Source organism: Bactrocera tryoni, chromosome 1, assembly GCF_016617805.1.
Source record: "Bactrocera tryoni isolate S06 chromosome 1, CSIRO_BtryS06_freeze2, whole genome shotgun sequence".
Taxonomy (NCBI): Eukaryota; Metazoa; Arthropoda; class Insecta; order Diptera; family Tephritidae; genus Bactrocera; species Bactrocera tryoni.
The window spans coordinates 33,990,888-34,015,802 of record NC_052499.1 but is presented as its reverse complement, the minus strand read 5'-3'; the positions used below and the strand labels follow the sequence as shown (position 1 = coordinate 34,015,802).

Sequence of the window (24,915 nt, the reverse complement as noted above, 5' to 3'; positions counted from 1 at the left end):
TATGTACAATTAAAATCAACCTAATTTACGCAAATGGGATATACATACATAAACTCAACAAAAGGGTCTGATTTTAATATATTGGGTATATGAGGAAAAACCAAATAATCGGAAGTCATTATACAAAGGATATGATGATGATGACTAACTAAATGAATGAAATCTAATTAATTTCATTAAAATAACAGATACGCATTTCAGGAATTAAGGTGTGGAATATCCAATAGGCGTGTTTTATTTGGCCATCACAAGCTAATAGCTAAATCATGGACAAATAAAACGCACTTAGCTAATTTCATATTTTCGTTTAAAAACAAAGTGTGTTGGCAATACGGGCGGGAACAGTCAGCTGATATTCAATTTGTTTCAAAATGTTTTAAGTGGAGAATAAGTAGGTTAGTTTGAATTCTTCAATTTGTAAAAGGGATATTAAATTACTGTATAAATATATTTATTTTGTTGATTTGATGATATTAATACAAACAAATTATAACAATTGTTCATATTTGTATTAATTTTAACTTAAACAAAACACAAAATTTTGTAATTTTGGTTTGCCAACAACTTTCTTTTGGATAAATCATTCCTGTTGTGAATGAAACAAGCGATGAACTGGTAATGCCTCTAGTTCAATATACAAGCTATGATGGTGTGGCAACCCCAAAGTAATGTGGCAACCCCAAATGCATCTCTGCAAAAAGCATAGATATGGCAACCCAAAAACTGGAAAAGCTGTCAGCTTGACGAACTGCCATCTTTCGTTCTTCTTGGCGCATCATCTCGACTGCTGGCACGCTTCATCATTTTCGCTCTCCATTTAATTTTCATTTTCAATCATCAACTTTGTATCAGTTTTTATATTAAAATAAATCTAAAATTATTGTGGACATCCCACAATGGCTTATGACAAGCCAACATAATATGTTGGCTAAATCTTCCATACAAAATAAGCTAAGAGCTTAATTAGTTGGTAAAATAAAACACGCCTAATATAACCATTATTATTATACATTTACTTATTTATAAAGAGACTTCATTTAAGGTACTTCAAAAATTTACCGATATTTTGGGTAAAAAGGCTATCAATGGCGTGACATGGCGTTAATGTAAACTTATTGGACAACTGGGGACTTGAAAAGTTGTGGTGCAGACGAACATTGCTTTTTCTTTTAAAAAGTGTTTCATACTAAACTTGATTTCAATTATTGCGGTATGCGCACCATTTTCGTCCATACAAGCTTCGTATAATCTTTCCTCAGGCCCCTTATCAAAAATGTGCGAAGAGTTATGTGGAAAGTTGTATAGTTTTACTTATAATAAAAAATCTAGATATTTAGCATTATAGCATATAAAATATCTTGTTTTACTTAAAGGAAATCTCGCTTTCGCCTTAAAAGTAATTCTAAATCAAGTAAGGAAAGTCTGAGTTGGGGTGCAACCGAACAATTTATAATCTTGCAACTTCCAGGAATAAAAGCCAGTGTAATAAGGTATAAAACGTCAACCAGAGGATCGGGATCCAAGTAAATTTATATGTACATATACTATATACAACTCTTAATCTGACAGAGATATCCGGCATAAGGGTTGTTAAAAGAATAAAAAAGTGTGTCCATCCGACTATATCTATTAACTATTATCGTGCCACATACTAAAAAAATGTTCACTGGGTTTCATTAAAGTGCCTCACATACAATCAGCAAGCACATGGAGTAAAGTCAGCCGGACGTTGATATTAGTTATATAGCGACTAGGTCAAGTTTTCGTCCAATTTTTAGTAATGAGCAAAACACATTCTGTAATTTTCATTGAGATAACTCAATAAAGCCACCTGGAGTTAAAAAATCTTTATGTTAGAGGTATCCCGATCCAACACATTTTTGATATCCTATACATTGTCCGATACTTTCGCTCAAAAGTCAACTATGAATAAGAGTTTTTGTTGGATTTGGGCAATTTGGTCATAAGGGTGCATACTTTAAAGGAATTATTAGTCCAAAAATTGTATAATTTTATTATGAGAAATAGGCGTGGTTGTTGTCTGATTATTCGCACTGTCACATAAGAATATGTTTGTGAAGAATACCAGGTACTAAATTTAGTCGAAATCGGTGAGTGGGGTCTCGAGATATGCGATTTCACTAAAATGTGTCTCATACCATCTCGGAGGTAAATTTAATCTCTCTGGCGTTTTCAGTTAGTAGTTTTGAACAGTTTCGTAATATGGGGAGTGAGCGGGATTGTCTTCAGATTTCAATTCTTATAATAATTGCGCTAAGCATATATGGTTGTTGTAGCTTTAGTGGTTCAGGAGATATGTACATTAAACTTATTTGAGGTTGCCTCCACCTTCATTTTTTCAAAAAAAAAATCATACCTTTTTTACTAAGGAACGCTTGATATGATTAAGATATCTCCATTTTTACTCAAGTTACGACCGGATTTCAAACTTTCTCGTCATTCTGATCATTTATATATGTATGTATATATAAGCCTATATCTATCTCTATCAGTTTTAGGTTATATGTACGTACAACCGTTAGTTGAACAAAACTATTATACTGTGGGACAAACAGATACAGAGTCATCATTTTAGGCAGCATTCGATATACCAGCCTAGCTCTGTATAACTTGTTAGAGAATTGAAATTCCATTTAAATTGCTTGAAATACAAGTCTTCTCTTATAATAACAAAGTGTGAAAATGCTTTTAAGCAGGCCTGGGCTCACTAATAATATAAATCTTAAAATATTCGTCTACTTAATTTATAATGTATTTCTTGGAATGCTTGCGCGTTAGTTAACACTACTCTTACCAAGCCTTAATATATACCTATTTCTACCATAGCGGGTCAAATGACCCGACTGTATGTTTCATGATTGAATGAATGAAATATGGATGTTAGGAAGGAAATAAAAATATAAATAAAATTTATTATAATTAAACAAAATAGTATGTTGAGCATTTCTATTATAAAAGCAAAAAACAAAAAATTTTCGACGAAAATCGTTCCATATCATCTTTCTTTTGCTTCGCAATTAGTGGTAATTCTCTTTTATTTGACAGAATAGTTCCAACTAACGTAGTTTTTTTGGCTAGGAGTTGTGTTGCTAGGGGTTTGCTTGTGAAGAAGTTGTCTGTGGTTACAGTTCTTCCGCAACCCGTTAATGGCTCAATGAGTTTGAGTACAACATGTTCAGAGAGTGGTACTGAAGAGGGCCTATATTCATCTTTTCCAAGATATGGAAGTGCATTTATGACGTATTTGCTATCGACGTCCGATGCTAACCAAAATTTGATTCCTAATTTATGCAGCTTCTTAGGCATGTATTGCGTAAATCTACATCGTACTTTAGTCGGAAATATGTAGCTGTTCGTCTATAGTAATATTTTCACCCGGTTTATAACAGTTTTGGTTGTTTTCAATGAAAATATCCCAAATTGCAGATACCAAAGCGAATTTATCTGTGTTCAAACGTTGGATACGCTGACTTTTTTTATCAAAACGAATAAATCTAAGAATTTCGGTCAAATTATTTCTGCTCATAGTTTCAGAAAAGAATTTAGGCCCCCATATGTTATTCCGCAAAAAGGAAATATTCAAATTATTTGCTCCATATGCAGCTCGAGCATATAAAATTCCAATAAATGCATCTAATTTTTTTTTAGATAAACTCCAATCGGAACCAAACACTCTCTTTGGTTCTTCTATTGTGCATGTTCTTATATGGTTCATAATACGGTGGTCAATTATCAATGAAAATGCAGTACTAACTTTACCTTTCATTATATGGCGTTTTGCTTATCCTGTTGGGCCTACTTTTTGCCTGAAAATGTTATGAAGTGGTGGTCTTCCAGGTGTGCCACCTATTTGTATTTCATCCCAAACAGATCCATCAATTGCAATATTTTGTTCATTTATTTCTACTTCACTTTCTTCCGAACTTGAGAGTAATCTTATTCTCTTTCAGCCACTACACACATTCCCAATATTTGCCTCTTCATCGTCAGTATCTGTAGAATCAAACTCATTTTTATTCGCAACCAATATATCTTCATTTTCAGAAAATTCATCTTCACTAATTTCTGAAAACTCTTCGCCAATATTATTTATATCTTCTAAGAACTTGTACTGTCTTGTTTGCTTCGACATTTTTCTGAGTAAAAAATGATCTGTGTTACTATAGTATCAAAATAAAATATAAGCTAGGTACTTACCAAGATTTCAATTTTTGCCACTTTTTCTTACACTAAAAAGCTATTTTCAATCTAAAATTTGATATTTTCTTGAAATTATTCTGAGCTATTTTCGTTGAACTACTTTACGCAACAGTCTTTGGAAGAATGTGCAACTTACTGACTACAAATATGACTCGATAATCTCATAACACAGAAAAATTCTCTCCGGGTCAAATGACCCGTTGTGGTAGATATCGGTATACAACAAGGATTACTCAGAATAAACAAAAAAAAAAAACAAAACAAAAATATTTTTATAACTGTACATTAATTACTTAGAAAAAGTCATGAAGTCAAATGTGCAATCGCAATAAAATTATACGTGCATTTTCAATGCAAAAGTTCAAAATGGGTCATGTGACCCGTTATGGTATGTTTAGTGTTAATTTGCTTATTCATGTATATGTCATCGCAAAATTACACGAACAAATAAACAATATTAATATGAATAAATAGTTATTCTTCTTTAAAATATGTATATATGTATGTTTCAACAAATTCTTTGTAACATTAAAGCATTAATGTACTGCGTCATCAAGAACATTTCAGTTGGTATCATTCTGTGGTGTAATGCTGCGTCACCTAGCGGGGAATAGTGATAATATAATTCTTTTCTACGTATAACAGTTGCATATTATTTCCGTATTAGGGCAATCAGAATGGCTTCATTCGTATTTAGAAATAAATGTCGTAAATGTTGAAGATATACCCATGATAATAAGTTTTCCACCCGGTTCCATGCTAGGAAAAATAAGTTATTGTAAAATTTTTATTTTTGTACATTATTTTTTAACCCAACATGTTGTAATAATCCGAAACTACTACAATACAGCTGCCTTCGATTTATGTGTTTTCTTTTGTCAAAAAATTATATGTAAAAGCAATAACAAAGTTATCGAGTCGAATTCGTTCAAGAGCGTATGGAGATACCTCATTAAATTTGGTATTTTTCCTATTGTGAATGACAAATGTATACACAAATATATTTTTTTCTTGTAATTTGAACACTTAACTCCTTAAATCAATTATAGTAATTTATTGAAAACAAAAATAAATGGTAACAGCAACATTTTTTAACGCGAAAAAGTAATTTCTCCAATAAGAAAGAATCACACACTACTGCGCATGCGTCAGAAGACCTGGTAGCTCAGGGTTGCACCACTACTGCAGTCCTATATATGATATCGCTTTCGCAGCTATTCTCTAATGATAGCGCCTCGTAATATTACATACTTATATATTTTAAACTTCGGTCTGAAACTTTCATTTAAAAGTTTGCTGATAGATTGCTGCAGAAGCCTTTGAAAATTATAAAAAAGAAAGAAAATCCTAGTAAGCTGAAACACATCAGACGCGAAAACGAAGATAAAATAAATACAAAAAAATTTAAAAATTCAAACAACCAACCAAACCTGTTTACTTTGGAACGCACCTTGTACTGCCGTGACTTGAAGATCTTTTATCGTCGTAGTCCAACTATTAATTACGCATGTAATTTGTCTAAAAGGAATTGAACAAAACAAAATTGTATAATTTTTTATGTTATAAATTTTATGGAAATAAATGAAGCAATATTAGGTTTTTGGACTTAAGGTTTCGATGGTGTTTAAGGCTTTAAAGAAGAGGCCCGTATATCTAAAAAAATATCAGGATGGTCAGAGCATGAAGGTAACTGATTTACAGAACGATTTATTTAAAGCAGCGAAGAAAAATGTATAGAAAACCCAACCATAATGTTTCCATCACAAATGAAATGATATTTTATGATTCAATCATTGTAAGTTATGCGGTTATTTTAAAAGCCTCATTATTCATACTGAGTGGCGCAAGAATCGCCAATAACTTTTTCTAATAATAAATTACATTTATTTATTTTAGCCTATGCGAAACCTAATTAGATTATTATTCATTGCGGGCTGAAGGGTTGAGTCGGGATTGAATCAATTATAGATTTAATGGTCTGCTTCAATTCAGTCAGATTTCTGGACTTTGTTCTGCACACTTCTTGCTTAATATAACCCCATAAAAAAAGTCTGATGCAGTCAGGTCCCATGACCTTTGGAATCGTTGGAGCTCCGCAATAACAAGTCTGGGTATGTGTGCATTTGCTCCATCTTGCTATTAAAAGTGATACGTCTTCGGCGCAGTTCTGGGTAAAACAACTCATTCAACATCTTTAAATAACGGTAATCATTGACAGCTACTGGTAATCCGTTTTCTTAGTAAAGTAAAATAAGCATAAAGAAGTATGACCTCATATTACAAATTGATGAAACTGCGGACCACACACTCGTTCTGGGTTAAGTTCTGTCGTCTGGATTATTTCTAGATTTGATTCACTCAATGTACGGCAATTTTTATACTCTTGCAACCAGTTTGTGCTGAGAATTATAGTTTTGTTCACCTAACTGTTTTACGTATCATCTAAAACTATTCGATATAGATATAGTGTTATATATACATTAGGGTGTGTCATTCTGAGTCAACCTTTTTTTTCAACTGAAAATAAAAACTTTCGAAAATGTGAAAAAGAAAGTCACTCAAAAGATGAGATCTTAATATTAATATTAAGAGGTGCCTATTTCAAATTTTCTGTTTTCCATATAAATTACATGGAAAAAAAATCATTTTTTTTGTGGTGGTTATTGTGCGGAGGTTATTATATCTGCACGCGATGGCTGCCAGTAGGGATGGTAAAAAAAGAAGTCGCACGATAGGGAGTCACCTTGTCTGAAACCTCGTTTGGTATCGAACGGCTCGGAGAGGTCCTTCCCGATCCTGACGGAGCTTTTGGTGTTGCTCAACGTCAGTTTACACAGCCGTATTAGTTTTACGGGGATACCAAATTCAGACATCGCGGCATAAAGGCAGCTCCTTTTCGTGCTGCCGAAAGCAGCTTTGAAATCGACGAAGAGGTGGTGTGCGTCGATTCTCCTTTCACGGGTCTTTTACAAGATTTGGCGCATTGTGAATATCTGGTCGGTTGTTGATTTTCCAGGTCTAAAGCCACACTGATAAGGTCCAATCAGTTTGTTGACGGTGGGCTTTAATCTTTCACACAATACGTTCGATAGAACCTTATACGCGATATTGAGGGGGCTTATCCCACGGTAGTTGGTGCAGATGGTGAGGTCTCCTTTTTCATGGATTGGGCAGAGCACACTTAAATTCCAATCGTTCAGCATGCTTTCGTCCGACCATATTTTACAAAGAAGCTGATGCATGCTCCATATCAGTTCTTCGCCGCCGTGTTTGACATTCCGTCGGCCCCTGCCGCTTTGTTGTTTTTCAGGCGGGCAATTGCTATCGAACTTCTTCATGGTCAGGTAATGGAACGTCTGCTCCATCGTCATCGATTGGGGAATCGGGTTCGCCTTCTCCTGGTGTTGTGCATTCACTGCCATTCAGCAGGCTGGAGAAGTGTTCCCTCCATAATCTAAATATGCTCTGGGCATCGGTGACTAGATCACCTTTGGGGGTTCTACAAGAGTATGCTCCGGTCTTGTAACCTTCTGTAAGCCGCCGCATTTTTTCGTAGAATTTTCGAGCATTACCCCTGCCGGCCAGCTTATCAAGCTCTTCGTACTCACGCGTTTCGGCCTCTTTCGTTTTCTGTCTGAAAATGCGTCTCGCTTCCCTCTTCAACTCTCGGTATCTATCCCATCCCGCACGTGTTGTGGTCGATCGTAACGTTGCGAGGTAGGCAGCCTGTTTTCTCTCCGCTGCAACACGGAGTTTGAAATGCCGTCCCACAGTTGTCTTATACCGAGTTGTTGACGAGTGCTCCCAGAGAGCAGGAGTGCAAGCCGAATAGAAAATCGTTCTGCTGTCTGTTGTGATTGCAGTTTCTCGACGTCGAACCTTCCTTGTGTTTGTTGGCGGTCGTGTTTTCCTGCACAGAGGCGGGTGCGAATCTTGGCTGCAACAAGATAGTGGTCCGAGTCGATGTTAGGACCTCGGAGCGCACGCACATCTAAAACACTGGAAACGTGTCTTCCGTCTATCACAACATGATCGATCTGGTTGGTGGTTTTTCGATCCGGAGACAGCCAGGTAGCTTGATGTATCTTCTTATGCTGGAATCTAGTACCACAGATAACCATATTTCGGGTCCCGGCGAAGTCGATCAGCCTCAACCCATTTGGGGATGTTTCCTCGTGGAGGCTGATTTTACCGACTGTAGTGCCAAAGATACCTTCTTTGCCTACCCTGGCGTTAAAGTCGCCAAGCACGATTTTGACATCGTGGCGGGGCAGCTCTCATAAGTGAGCTCCAAGCAATCATAAAAGGTATCTTTGGTCACATCGTCCTTTTCTTCCGTCGGGGTGTGGGCGCAGATCAGCGATATGTTGAAGAACCTCGCTTTGATGCGGATTGTGGATAGACGTTCATTCACCGGAGTGAATGATAGTACTCGGCGACGGAGTCTCTCCCACCACGAATCCCACACCAAACTTGCGCTCCTTTATATGGCCATTGTAAATGCCATAAGGACCTACTCGTGTCTTTCCTTGTCCCGTCCATCGCATTTCTTGGACGGCGGTGATGTCAGCCTTTATTTTCACGAGGACATCAACCAGCTGGGCAGCGGCACCTTTCCAATTAAGGGACTGGACATTCCAGGTGCATGCCCTCAAATAGTAGTCCTTATTTCGTTTGCCATGGTCGTCATCAAAAGGGGGGTTCAAGCCCCTAGGTACCGAATATTTGGACTCCAGAACTTATAGTTGACTTTTGATTGAAAATATCGTTGAATATGTGAGACATATAATATAATTGTGATTCAGTGATAGTACTTCTCTGACAATGGTATGTCTGTATGTTAAAAATGGCTTGAATCAGGTCAATACATCCCTGAGCCCTTATATACCTAATATACAGCCCTATCGGTCAATATTTGCGTTATCTCAATAAAAATTACAGAGCGTGTTTTACTCATAACAGTGTATCTTTGTGCCTAAAATACATAAATTTGAGCGAAAACTTGACTTACCCCCATATAACTAATATCAGAATTTTTGCACCATCCGACTGACTTTACTCTATATGATTGGGATTGGGAAAAATATATAAAATCTGGTCGACTAAGCTGATGGCTTAACCGCTAGTGCTATATATATACATATATATAAATTGTAATTGTAATTAATTAAAAAAAAATATATATATGGTCGATACTACCCCAACTGCCATATACTACATATAATGTCTTATGTATCTCTCAGAATAGGAGTTATATATGGTATATGTATATATAAAATTGCTTGGATTTCGATTCTCTGGTTGACGTTTTACACCATAAAGTATTTCCCTGGCTTAGCCCTTCCTTACTTCTTCTTGTTTATATTTTCGTTTAGATGGATCTCATCAGAAATAAATAGGCAATTTATCAAGTAATTGTCTTCTTCGACCATTGCAGTCTATTTTTGGTAAAATTCCAGGCGAATAAGTAAATCTTAAGAGTTTTACCGGATTGATTGTTATATGAGCTTTGTATGGAAACAGGTTTAAGTTAACATGAATTATCAGTTGTAATGATCGTCTGCCAAATCCAACTTGTGCCAATAAGTTGCGAGTCGAAACTCCTGGATAGTCAGTCCATTGTTTAGCACAATTTGGCAATAAGTAAAATCAGACAAAAACTGCACAAGTTTCCTTTGTAAGCCCTGAACACCATCTATTTATTTGTGTTAATAATGGATGACTTAAGCATATAGAAAGCTATCACCATTGCAAATACCAAATTTCTTTCAAATAAATAGGCATTACCGTTAATGCCTTAGTTGGCATGACAGAGATGTCAGAAAGGGTAGAAATCGATTTATGTATATATTATATTCTATTCATCTTTTTCCCCTTGTTGGTAAGGGTTCTTATATTATTTACGATATACCACTTTTTCAAAAATTTTAGTACACAGGTGCCTCTAGCCACTGTGGCCCCCTTCTTTATACAGTTTAATATCATGGTAAAAAAGTTTCAAATCGACCCTCTGATATCAAATCCTACTAGATTGAAAAAATCGGTGGAAATATCACAAGACAAAATGATATGGTCCAAGTTTTGGGAGTCTTTCAAGAACCACTTCTGCGTGACTTCAATGCCATAAAGCGTGTGCAGAAAAGCAAAGCCGATCAATCTATCTTGAAACATGTTCGTCCTCAGCCACGTTTTCATGCGGCGAAGTGTCCAAAAATTCAGAGCACATACTTACTGGGGGTGTATGAAATTCCCCCCACTGAATCAGCCACTGCATCAACTGATATCTTATGAAATGAAATTCACAAACTGAAATTCACTTTTTCTGGTTTTTCTTTTTTTACATTAAAGAAATGAAGTTAATAATTTAATATAAATCTTTTAATTAAAATTATATACAAATGTGTGCTATTGTATGACTTGAGCTGTTTTGTAAATAAGTTTTGTCTGGCAATCAAATGATTTGCGGCATATAACTACTATTTAAAAAGTCCATTTTTAATTAAAATAATATTGTAATTTGAATGCGTGCTATGAGCCAAGCCACTGCGAAGCGCACATCTAAAGTAGATCTATCTCCATGCATGCTAATAATTAACCATACACTGTGATCCTGTGGAAATTATAAGTAAAAAGAAAGTATCTTTAATTTTTCAAATTTACCATTTCAAGTGGTATAAGTTTTATTTCACCCTCATCATTTCATTAAATTACGTTCATGGTATTTCGTTATTATATTTATAATTTACAACTTATAGTACATAAAAATTAAACTATCCACTCAACTTTCGGCATTTATTTACTTTTAGTTAGACTTTTTTTTAATTTTTGTGTGTTTGTTTATTTTAATAATACAGTAATCGATAAATATAAATGTAGTAATCGTAATCATGTTAATTGCAATATTTATTACTTTTATTTACGTATTTTTAATGTTTGATTTGTTCCAAACATGTACTTTTAAAATGTAGTATGTACGAAGTTTTATTGTTTTAAGGAGCTTTCTCCACATTTAACTATTTGTATAAATTACGTATACCTCTCGTACAGCGCATTTTATTCGAGCCGTTACAAATATATACATATATATTCAGTTTTGGCTCGCAGCCATATTATTTTATTTTTTTATTCTTTACTGGGTCTGAATGCTTAATTTAAGATCACTAGTAATTTAGTCAAACAATAATTTATACAGCTAATTTTATAATTATTTCATATGTAAAAATTAATCAAAAATCTGCAGAGTTGGCATATGAGTATTTTTGAGACTTTAAAGAAATATTGTATATTTGTGATTTCATAAAAAAATACTCCATAAATAAGAATATTTATCGTTAATTTTGTAATTTTATAAGAACGAGATGCTCGCAATGGACCCAAATGGGCCAATGTTGGATACTTTTATTATACATACATACATAAATAAATATTTGCAAAGCGCTCATGTAATATTGTTTTCCTTAACTAGCTTTCTCATAAATATTTTCTTTTTGTTTATGCCTCACAATCAGTTACTTTCAAATTACGTATATTTGTCCTTTAATTATTGCTACTTACTTTTATTCATTTAATAAAATAGAATAAATATTAAACTCCACAATAAACTTATCTTCCTTTGAGATTCATGAATCTATTAATATATATATACACATATATTATATGTATAGTATAGTAAATATTTTCGTGAAAATGTAATCTTTCTTTACGTATCTGGCTTCACAGTTTATTTATACTATTTTTGTTTTTGTGGATTTGTGTTTATGTATAATTTTAAAAATATTTAGTTATTTTCAATAGAATTATTTGCACTTACTCACTAATTACGTATACATTTTGTTGAAGGATTCTGTTTGGTTATGAAAAGTTGGCTCTCTTCGGTTCTAAAAGGTTTTTGTTTTTTACAAAATAACTTATTTATTATGTGAGTTAAATTCCTTAACTTACATTTTTAAGTACTATAGTATACTTTCAATGTATTCCATTTATATATTACATATTACATAACTGCATCGACGAAGCTTCATGTTCTTGGCTGAGTTCTTGAATTGAAATATATATTTAATTTGTTTAGTTGCTTTAATGACACAAAATTTTAGATCATAAATTCTATTATTTCGTTACTTAAAATTCGCTTTGTGATTTTGAAATTTCTATAATTATGTGTAAGTATACATATACATAAATATTCTTAAATAAAAGTTACTAGCATATATACTATTATGCCAATCATTCAGTAAATAAGGAAATTTTGATACACGCATAATATTCATGACACAAACTTATTTTTCCTTTAATATTTCATTTGTCTTTTTCATTTTGCAGTTATTTTCTTTGTTAAACATATTACTAAATCATCATATACTACTATCAAAATATTGCACTTAAAATTAGTGAATTTTCCACATGGAACGGCAGGCGTCTACATTGCCGAAGTCCCACAAATATGTATATTTTAATTTAAGGATTTGTTTTACTATTTTTTTAAATAAGAAGAATAAAACAATTACTCAAAATTATCAACCGTAAATTATGGTTACTGGAGTTGTACTGATGTTTAACAACAAAAACATTAAATAAGCTATATTATAAAAAAAAGTTACGAGATCACAAATAAACAGACAATGTATATTGAATTTTTGTTTTGTGGAAATATCAGCTTTTACAGATACTGAAGCCTTAATTTTAAAGGGATAAGGAAAATAGTTCCTCTCAAATTTTTTTTATGGCTAAGTTATACTGCTAAAATAGTTCCAATTAAAGAAAATTCGCTAAAGGAAAACGGAAACAATTTTTTTCGCTAAGAAATTTATTTAAGCAACTCTATTCCATAACACCAAATAACTGATACACAACTAACACTTACATATTATTGTGATTTCCGATTTCACTTCAAGAGTATCTAAAAGGTATATACTATATAGACGATAAAGTATGATAATAACTAAATTTGACAAAAATATCTTATTTTGCTTACTTGAGTAATGGCAATAATAATTTAAAACTCACATCAATAGAATACGTAACAAGCGTTTATATTTTGCAGCATTTGTTTGCAAGCAGATTTAAATTTAGGGAATTACAAACATTGATTGAACATGCAAGCTATTATCAATAACAAACATTTAATAAGAAGACACATAAATATATTGAAGAAATAAATATATTAGTTGGCCGAGTCACATATAACACTTGTAAAATAAGATTTCCTCGACTTTGTAGTAGAATGTAGTATTTTTCGAAACTTTGTAAATAACAATAAAAAATTAGAAATTAAACATAACATGAGGGCAACAATATAAGTGATCTGCATCCGTATACATGCATATATGCATATATATTTGCTAAAATATAGAAATTCAGTAAAGCTTATGCGCACTACTCATTGCGGAATACTCGTAAATATTTCGGTTTAAAATAAAATTCAATCGATTATACTTAATGTTAGCATTGCCTAAACTGTCGATAAAATTATTCGCATTTGCATTTGCTCTGTGGGAGTGTGCGTGATATGCGGGTGATGAAGATGCGGACAATGACGGCGTTGACAAATGCAACGACATCGACATCGGCATCAGCATCGAAGTTGACGATGATGTTGACGTTGTGCTATTGTAAATGGTTGCTGCTGTTGCATGGGAACCCGGAGTAGGTGTTGTTGTTAGGCTTCTTTTTGCAGTTGTTAATAATGTATTGGATGTAAAGTTATTGTTAAAAATATTATTAGCATCAGGGTTATAGCTATGATAATTATTTTTGTAATATGAATAATTTGTAGTTGATTTTTCCTAGTTTTGATCGCCTATGTGTTGCGCTTGCGCCGCCGCTGCCGCCGCCGCTTGTGCTGCCGCCTTCTGCGCTTGCGCTTGTTTCTCTTGTTCGTTGAGTTCTTTAATGGCTTGAATTTCTTTTTTTAACTTCATTCGTCGATTTTGGAACCAGATTTTAATCTGTCGTTCGGTGAGGCAGAGTGCGTGCGCCATTTCGATTCTTCGTCGGCGGGTCAGATAATGATTGGTGTGGAATTCTTTCTCCAATTCGAGCGTCTGATAGCGGGTATACGTTTGCCGGCCACGTCTTCGGAGGCCATTTGTACCTAAAAGGTAAAAATAAGAAAAAAAACCAAAGTCCTTAATTCAATACGTATGTATATGAAAAATAAAAAAGGAAAAAAACATAGTTGGGGATGATTAAAACAGCGAGTAGGCATTTACGTATGTAGCAACGAGAAGCATAAAAATATATTGTGTTAATATTTTGAATGGAAATTATCTATATACATACATATGTATATGGAAAAAATTAATATATTTTTAATCACATTGATATTGTAAAATAACAAATAAACCCCATGTAGGACATTAACTCTGATGTACTGATTTTGTTCGTACGTGCATATGTATAAGTACATAAGATTTGTTCTTCAATTTAGGTCAAAAGTATCTCGATCATTGTGCTCTAACGAAAAATCGGCTGTACGGCAATACATTAGTATTGATGAAGCTACAGTCAGAGAATATATAAGATAATTTACGTTCTCAGTTATAAGTTCTGGAATGATTGAATCTTATTGATCAAAGTTTTTTATATTTGGAAAACTTTGTTTTAGTTATGTAGCTGAGCATCAGTACAAATTAATGCAAAAGTCTCTAAATGCCGTTAGTTATAATATGTACAATATAAGAAAATATATTTAGATATTAAGTATTATTATGTATTTTATGGAGTTCACATTTTTTTGATATTTCGCTAAATTATAAAGAATATATCTTTAAATTATTCAAACCATTACGAGATATACTCACGCGTTCATTGCAATGACTCCAATGTTTAACCTTATATGATAAAACCACTGAAATTCAGTTATTTTATTTGCATCATTACGGTATGACCAGGTAGCACATTGTGCATCCCATGCGTACATATACTCTCCAGTCTCTGACTGCCGTTAGTACCGTCAGTATAGCTCCCGGTTTTCTATCTGCAAACGCAATGCATCTTTGGCAGTTAATCTCTGATTTTAAATATTTATGAGATTTAATTTGCCTCAAGTGCAATAACTCAATTTCATAAATCGTCGTAGTCATCAACGTAAGGTATACTCTACTGTATATTACCCTTGCTACAATCAACTTGGATGCACATAGAAGTATGTATATGTACATATGTTGTTATACTACATAAAAGCATTTAACATAATAATAAAATTGTTCAAGCACACGCATTTACTCAACGCCGTGGATACCTTGCAACCTTACACAAACGTATCTCGTTCATTTACTGGCCTGATATTATATATGTACATACAAACATTTGTACGTTTGTTCATATGTATTGCATATGCATCCACTCTGCAGCTAAACTGCATGGTGTGACGAGGATTCACGGGTCTATATGCACACCATTGTGTATATGATTGCACCAGTAACATTCAACTCAACCCTTGTATGCACAAACACATTCAAGCACTCACAAAAAGCTTCCCATATTTATGTATGCGTGTTGACTGGTGTTGCGGTGTTTGTGAACGCATTCATTATGCGTGCATTATAAACTGGCCCTGAAGGCATTAACAAGTTTACGCCAACATGAATTGCAAGTTTGACTGGCTGCCGGTTTTGGTTGGCCGAGCATTTGCCATTTGCTTGCTTGCAGATTATTTTTCATTTTTATGGTATTTAAATGGCGTTTAATAAATTATTTTAAAATGTATGGCAAACATAGTCAAGTGCACTAAAATTATACCGATTTTTTTAGAAGAACGGCATACACTATAATAATAATTTGTATTTATTTAAAAAAAAATTGAACACTTTTGAAAAAGTTAACCACTTATTATTTGTAAACTCAAATAATTAAATTTTTTCTTCCACAATTTTCATTTTCCATAGATAGATTTATAGAAAGGGTATTTGTTTCAAACGAAGAATTTAAAAAGGGTATTTATGGCTTGCCAAAATTTAAATGGATCTGAGAAGATAAGACATATTAAAATTTCTTGATCGTGAAAAAATTGATGGATGCGGAGAAATTAAGGAATTTTTCTGCTTTTAAAAATGCCTTTGTATTAAACTAGTTTATTCGTACTGTTTTAGCATTCATTTAGATTTCAGTTTGTATTACACCATCAAATTACTTCAATCTTTTCAAAACAACGTTTTACAAATAATGTTTTAGTACTTAAAAATAAAGTCGTGGTTAAAAAATTTAAATAACAAATTCAGGAAATAGCTTTGTTAATCAGCACAAATCACAAAAAATAATGAAATATATATATATTTCAAAAAAAAATTGCAAACGAGTTCAGATCATCAAAGCATTTTAAAAATTTGCAATGCAAACAACTGGCTGAATAAATGCGATGAAAATGACCTGAATAAATAAAGTGGACAGGACAAGAAGTTTAAAAAATAAACTCAACAAATGCATCAACTCCTTAGTCGGCAGCCGAATTGATTGCCTTACTTTAAGTCTACACCGACAAGTTGTGTACGTCTCATTTCGTTACCCTTTCCTACAGATTCTAAAGTCGACTGCTATTCTTTCACAAGTCCACAGCAGAACAATAGTTAAGGAATGGAAGTTAATGCTGAAAATGTGTGTATAAAATATGTAATGGCGAAAAGAGGGAAACGTCAAATACAAAGGATAGGCGGTAAAAAGAAAACTGAAGGAATTATGCACTAGCAAAGACTGCGAGGACACAAAACAGCGCAAACGAAACTTAAGAGGTAAGTTGCGTCAACTGTGAGCACAACTAAACCATGAAAATAAATGAAAAATATTAGCCTTCCAAATCTGGAAGTGGTAAATGAAAGTTAGTGGTCGCAGTTATTTAATTGTTGGTGTCTTGACGTAATTAACGCCAACGTTAAAGAGAATGCGAGTTATAGCTTTTAAAATGTTATAAAGCATACAATATCTGAGGTAAAAAATCAAAACATATAGATGCGCCTTAGCATATACTCTTGTTTACCTTCCTTCTAAACCATAAATATAACATATTATATTACCAACCCGGTATACGCGTATATCACGCAGAGGTTTAAAAAACTTTCATTTTATTTATTTTAGAACAATAAAAAAACGTAGAAGTTTTCCAACTCTGCCGTTTTACAAAGTTGCTACGTGCTTGCAGTACGCATCTGCTTCCTAAACCACCCATTCCATCTTCACACTTGTTCAAACCGCCCTTACCTACGTTCAACATCCCCGGAGCACAACGTAGCCAGCGTTTAAGAATGTACGTGTGCGTATGTTCTTCTCACAAATTTTAAATGGAATTTGTCACTATACTGGTTGCTACGGGAAGAAATTATTGGGGAAATGGTGACCGGGCTCTGTATGCTGTGTTGCTGCCTGATTTTCTGGTATATGCAAAATATTTCACTTTTCTTTTATTTTATTATTTTTCTTCCATTACATTTTTTCGCTGTTGCGCACAACTTTAAATTTATTATGCGAAAAAGTGTGAAATTCATTTTTCCGCTTAAGCCGATGTGTGCGTATGTATACTTGTACGTGTCCAACCACTCTTCAGAATGGCACCAATGTCTCCTCTTTCGATGCAGATCTACGACTACACGTCTTCTAACTCGCTGTGCAATTGTTGTGCTTCAAGTATGTAATTTAAGTGGTTTAACTTAGCATCGCAGGCAAACTTTAGATAATTTAACGCGAAATGGCTGCCGTAGCGGCAGCGTCACAAAGAAATTTAGAAGTTCAGTTTTACCAACGTTAGAGAGGAGGAAGAAGACAGGCCTACTGTTTACAGCGTTAGAAACCTTATAAAAATCGGTTACTAAATTTTGTTTTCTGAACTTTTTATTAGCAAATTTTTGGTACTTTCCCTTACTACATTTTTTTATTACTATTACATACTATATATCGTTCTTGTTACGCCACTGTACAACTTTATTAAGAGAAAATAACAGCAGCCAGTATCTGCTATATTTATTGCCATTTCTTTGTTACACAAATTCATAGGGGATTTAAACTTTTGATGCTGGTTGGGTATTCCATTTTTAAGAATTTTGTTCTATGACTAAAATGTTATACTGCACTGCACTACAGTATCATTCCACTAAATTTTTTAACGTTTTATAATTTGGTTTTGTCAAATGAGTTTTCCTTGTACTGGTGATCTGGGTTCTGATTTTATTCGGAGTCTGAATTTGCATTAAAGCAGTTTTGAGATACTGAAATAAGTAAAAATAGACCAGTTTTTGTTTTGTTGTCATTCAAATAAATAAATATGTAGTTTATTTTTCTTTAATAGATAAGTATAATTAACATTGCCATAAATAAGACTGAACCAAATAATAATAATAAATAATGCCATTCACAGATGTATTCAAGATTTTGATTTTGATCGGTGACATCAATGTTTACCGAAAATATATATGTAACATGTGTATTCCAGATTTTGAAAAGAGGGTGATATGTTTCTTTCCATTTCGGCAATAGTGAATTACTACTTGCAAATCTGTAAGCCATTCCAGCCCGTTAATATTTTGCGATCGAGGTGTCTTTAAAATTAGGGTGAGTTTTTAAAATTTCGTGGCTTTGGGTACTTAGCTGTTCAAACGCTTACATTCGATCGAGAAGATTCGGCGCTATAACATCGCCAAGAATCTGTTGAACTTTTTATACTCTTGCAACATGTTGCTAAAGAGTATGATACATAGTTTTGTTCACCTAATGGTTTTTTGTATCACCTAAAAATAATCGAGTTATGCAAGGTGCTTTCCAAAGTAAAGAAGACTTATTGAATCTAGCGCCCCCCGGTGGCGCCATCTATATGTCGACTGAGCCGTTAGAATCTGTTATCTTTATCGATTGTACAGTGAGAATTTCATGACATTTCATTGATTGGAAGTGAAGTGATTGCGTTTTGAGTGTCAGTATGTTTGTGTTATCGGTTCGAAAATGAGCTTCTAACAAAGAGCCGACATTAAATTTTGTTTTAAAATTAGCAAAACTTTTACCGAAATATTTCAATTGATGAAACAAGTTTATGGCGATGATTGCCTGTACCGTAGAAGAGTGCACAAGAGATTACAACGTTTTCAAAGTGATCGTGAGGACATAAATGACGATCAACATATGGGCCAATCAAAATCCGTGATCACCGGAAATTCCATCGAAACTGTGGGTGAATTTTGCACATGGGGTTTTATATAAATAGTATATAAATGATTAGAATGACGAGGCGAGTTCAATTCCGTCTGTGCAAGACGTGTTCCTTGAAAAATTAAGAGCAAGTTCGTAGTTGGGCATAGTTGAACTCCTGCCACTTGCACAAAACGTCATTAATAGAAAACCTATAACCATAACGAAGTACTAAATTAATTTATAAATCTTATTTGGCACAGAAGATTGCAGAAACAAGGGGCACCTGAAATATTTTTTTGAAGAAATAGAAGTGGTCTCGCATTTAATGGATTTAATGTACATAAATGGTAAACCGCTAAAGTTACAATAACCAAATTCGCCCGATCTTATAAGAATCCCTACCGACAGTGTTAGAATGGATAAACTCTCCATATACGGTTTTCTTAAAAAATACTAAATGTTCGATTAATCAATAACCAAATGCGTCAGAAACTTTAAATTTTAAACCTATGATGATAAAAGAGAGACACTTCCCACATTTCTGTGAAATATTATATCTCCGGGCGTTTAGACCAATTTCAACCAAATTCCGTATCTTGGCGATTTTTTGTTTAATTAATGATCGAAATCAGACTACAATAACGCCTATTTTACATATAGTACAATTTAAATATCATATGATTCTTTAACTTTCTATCAAGCCTTTCAAGCACCATTCAATATATTCGGATTCAAACAAAGCTAGAATCTAAAAATTTTCAAAAATATAAAACATAACTAATCAAGCTCTAACGTACCCAAATGCAATTTGTAGACCCCAGTGCATTTGACTGATTTTTCGCCAAAAACATCGGTCAACCTGTGTCGGAAATTCGGAGCAAATGTTGTCTTGATATCCTTGTGTTGAAAATGGCCTGAATCGGGTCAATACTCTCCATAGCTCCATATACCTAATATAAAGGTTTTCGAACTTTCAGTTGACTTTATACTACATAACATATAACGGCCAATGTGGGAGTTATTGGAAAGGATAAAGGGAGCATTTTTCCAAAAAAGTGTATCGTTGTACCAAAAACGTTGTTTAATGGTAGTTGTGATTAACTCAAAGATATCTTGACAATAGTATTCAAACTGAAAATCGATGGATAAAGCCAGATAATTTTATTAATTTTTTTATAACTGTACTGTGAAAACTTCGAAACTAATTTTACGCATAGACAATTGAAAAGTACTAAATCTGTCAATTAAAGTGCCCACAGGGAGGACAGCCGTACGTGCCTCGATTCCTTGGAGCTAATAATTGAAACGAAAGGTACTGCAGCTTTAGACAAATATGCAGCTCAACAAAGAAGTAAGTAGCACAAATACGTTTGTACAGTAAATACTAATTGCATTGGCATCGTAAAATATATGACATCTGTGGTGAATGTTGCAGAGCATATTTCGAAAACAATTTTCGTTAATAGATAAGCAGATTTGGTGGTATTTTGCAGTCAAAGTCTGACGGACAGCAGCGAGCATTTGTACTTCGAATAGATATGCCTGTGTATTGCACAGCAAATTTAATAGCTGTGGTTTCGACATGCACCGAATATTTGGTTGCAATGTTCGACAGCACCTGCACACATATCCGCCATCTTTCACATGTAACATGATATTGGTGTGGAACAAAATCATGTAAGTGTGTATGGTTACGTGAATCCGTATATCCGTTTCTGTTTATAAAACAATCGTCGATGTAATTGAACATCCTACTATATTGGCTTCCTACAACATGTATTAGTTACCACTGCTACGTCGATGTATCAGTGATTCCTTGACTTAGAATTTTCATTTGACAAAGCATGGGTTCGACCTTAATCTTCGGTGTTAGCTTATTGAAATAATGGAAACATATTTTAATTGCTTTTATAAAGGAAGTGTTACGAGCTGTAAGTTGTCCTCGTTTTCGTTCTACTAGGGAAGGAACTTATTTAAGTACAAGGTGTTATATTAAGATATTAAGATTAAGATGCATACATGAAAAAATCGTCTAGTGTGAAGGAGCTTTGGCGAAAAGCTATTTTTCTATGGATCAATATAAATCACTTACTTATAAATTTACTACTAATTTAACGTATATTATTTTCATACCACATTCAACCGAAAAAGTATTTAATATAAATTTTTAATGTAGATATTAAATGCATCTATATTTTAGAGTTATAGTTGAATACTAAAAAGTGTAAAACTTTGGTTCACGCTAACCACTCAACAGCGAGAGTAAGTACTTCTCTAAACAGATACCAACAAACCAAAAACATCAATAATGTCAACTACCACTGCTTAAATAAATAAAGAAGAATAAATTTCAAATCTTACTGATATTTTTTTAATCGAAAATTTGTTTAGGTCAACATCTACTTTTGCGAAGGAAAACTACCGCAAATTGGTAGTTGTCTGAAGTGCAGCACCTTCTATAAAATTATTTGATAGTAACCAATAAACGACAAAGTAACTTCCAGCGAAAAAATAAACACATATAAGATACTTATACGATTAAAGTCCTCAAGTCAATAACAAGCTGGGATAAAAAGAAAATCAAAATTCTAATACACAATTTCTAAATTCCTATTTTCTAATGTGTAGCTCAGAATTCCTGTTTTCTAATGTGTAGCGCAGAATTCTAAAGAAGCGTGTAAGAAAGCAATAATATTTTATGTAAATAGTAGGTAAATATAAGGAATGGAACATAAGGTTTTTAATGTGCGCCTATTACTATCTAAGTTCATTTATTTTTCTAAATATTGAGCCCGTATAGTTTGGTAGAGCTTGGAAAGCCATCAATTTTTGAAATTAGCTGGCGATTTGAGAATATTTTACTTTAATTACTTTCCTTTGAAAAATCTTCATTTTGGAGTCGTTGAAAATTCAGGTTTTATTGTGTTTTGGGAATGAACACCAACTTGAAGGTAAAATTTGCGACTGATGTGTTAAGAGGTCTGTGGGGTATTTAAGGTGTCCTGATTACGAATTTGACTACACAAAATTTCCGCCACGTACAACTATTTTTCTAATTTAAATGGTGGTGATTTGAACCTTACACCTAATGACTACAACACAAAAAATCATACCTGTTAGGAAATTTGAAAGATTATTTTCGGTTTTAGCAATCCCAAATTAGCAAGAAACAGCATCTATCATCAAAGCACAAAATGACGGGAAACTAGTGTAGTTTTACATACACAATATGTTACTAAATATTATATTAACTATAAAAGATATTAAATAATACGTTACCCGCATTTAATTAACTTTCTTTTCGCAACGTAGATTCGATATGAGTCTATAGTTGTACTCTTATTGGTATTCAATCACTGCGAGCCTAATCCCTCCAACATCAACTTTTCATAACGTTTATCTGTTACACTTGTGCACACTTTTAACATAAAAATATGTGCATAAGAGAGTAAATATATGTACATACACATAATGTATGTATGTATATAAAACATTCGGTCGTGCATCTGATAGGTGCAAACGTGAATGCGGAACATGCGCCGTGCGTACCCACGCTTCGCCATAAATATGTATGTTCCATGATCATCTGCATCATGACTGCCGCACTAGCGCGTACATGCAATCATGAAATTACCGTCATGACACGTTATAAGCATTTCATTTGGCTAAATGAACATACATATGTATGTCTGTTGGTACATATGTACATATATCATGTTTCCAGAAGCATAAACATTATAATGGGTTATTGACGAAATTTTTTCGGCTTGGTTATTATTATACATATGTACATATATTTAAAATGTTCCACTTTACTCACTTTATGTGTTGTAAGTCTTTTTTGTTTTCACTTTGTTGCATTGATACGAGTATTATCAGCTAATCAGTCACTGTTGTTTACCATTTCTTGAAATAATAGAAGTTCATGCTATATGACTGGAAAATTCATTAAATACTGTCTTGGTCTGAATCGTGTCGTTTCGTAGAATAAAGAAATTCAAAATAACCGTAACATTAATTTTTATATATTGGAGAAGAGAAATGAGTAAAGAGTCGAAATTAATTAAATCAATATTTCTATATTAAATTAGTTAAATGAGAATTTAAATTATCTGAAAGCAATTTTGAAGGTCTGGAGTATTATGTTATTCATTATAAGTAAGCGTGCAAGTTAGAATTAAAAGACAGAAAGATAAGTAAGTAGGTTAATTTTTTCTGCAGCCGTGGATAATTTCACTTGTGATACCCAGAACTCCTAGGTTTGAATAAAAAGGGCCGTCGCATATCGACAAAACATCTAGAGAACAAATTTATTGAGGTGCTTAATATGAATTTCAGCCAATTCGATGAGTTTGTAAAAAGTATGGCAACCGAGATGCTTTAACCTGGGTCTGGCGAAAGCCGGACAATGGAGAAGAAAGCGTCTAGATGTTTTCACCTCAAAAAGGGAAGGAATGAACTTTATCAAAAAATAAAAGAGCTACACTTGTTCGATAATTTACAATAGTTAAATAACCGATCCATAATTATATGAAGAGTGATAGAAAAACAAAGCCTACAAGTATAACAAAACTTGAACGTAGCAGAAAATAACAGAAATGCAAATAGAAGTTATAAATGTGCCTCTCAACAGAGAAATTTGTCTATGTTACAAAAAAATAATATTTCAGTTTATGTACATATGTATATCAAGTTTTAGTATATATCAACATTTCACAATTAAAATAGTAGTTCCCTACCTACTAGTTTACTCATCCGTAGCCATTGCAAATGATATCATCAAAATGTGAAATAGGTAAGTAGCAACCCCATGCCAAACCATTTTTTTCAGTTTCTCTGCTGACCAAATAACCCACACAAATTCAAATATTTCATAACGTCTCAATCAAGAGCCGCATAAGCAAATACTTGCTTACTTAAATATGCACAAAATACATACATACATCTTCCGCTCATGTTCAAGAAGCTTTATAGCAGACAACACTTAGAAAATAACTAGTTTCATTCGTCATTGAAGTTAGGTTGAAAAGAAGATGTTCAAAACTTTGCTTAGCACGCGATTTGGACGTTCGATAATATGGGTATGACAGTATTTTTAAGGCGGGCCATTTTGTAGTAAACGAAGTGGAGTGAAATAAAAACGCCTCTGGGTCATTAAAATAATCAACATCTCCATCATCGCCATCACCAGCGCGGTCGTTGTCACTATTGCCGAGAGAGCTACACATAATTTTGCCGCTACTCTTTTACTTCATTATGTAATTTTGGAGTTAATAATTGTACTATATACGTATGTATATAGAATATACTTCGGTACAATGAGTGGTAAAAAGCTCATCATGACATTAAAGAGATCTGAGAAAAATACATGTTGAAATTTTTTACCTACTTAACGGGGTATATTAAGTTTACCACGACGTTTGTATGTAACACCCAAAAGGAAATGTTTGAGACCCTATAAAGTGCATATATAAATGATCAGAATAACGAGTCCTCATCCCTATATTCTAAATAGCTAGCTCTTGAGTTTTTAAAATGACGATCTGAAATTTTGCACCCGTCCTGTTCTCACCTAGAAGCTGCCTG

General features: G+C 33.5%; 1 protein-coding gene across 2 annotated transcripts in view; it reads right to left on the bottom strand.

The window, feature by feature from the left end:
- Nucleotides 1-13,509: 13,509 nt before the first annotated feature.
- The window catches only part of LOC120782655 (homeotic protein ultrabithorax), a 139,764-nt gene continuing 128,358 nt past the window's right edge, over nucleotides 13,510-24,915 (bottom strand). For both annotated transcript variants that reach the window (XM_040115027.1, XM_040115028.1), the window contains one exon: nucleotides 13,510-14,311. In XM_040115027.1, the coding sequence (XP_039970961.1) occupies nucleotides 14,004-14,311 (308 nt within the window). In that variant the 3' untranslated portion in view covers nucleotides 13,510-14,003. The remainder of the gene's footprint in view (nucleotides 14,312-24,915) is intronic.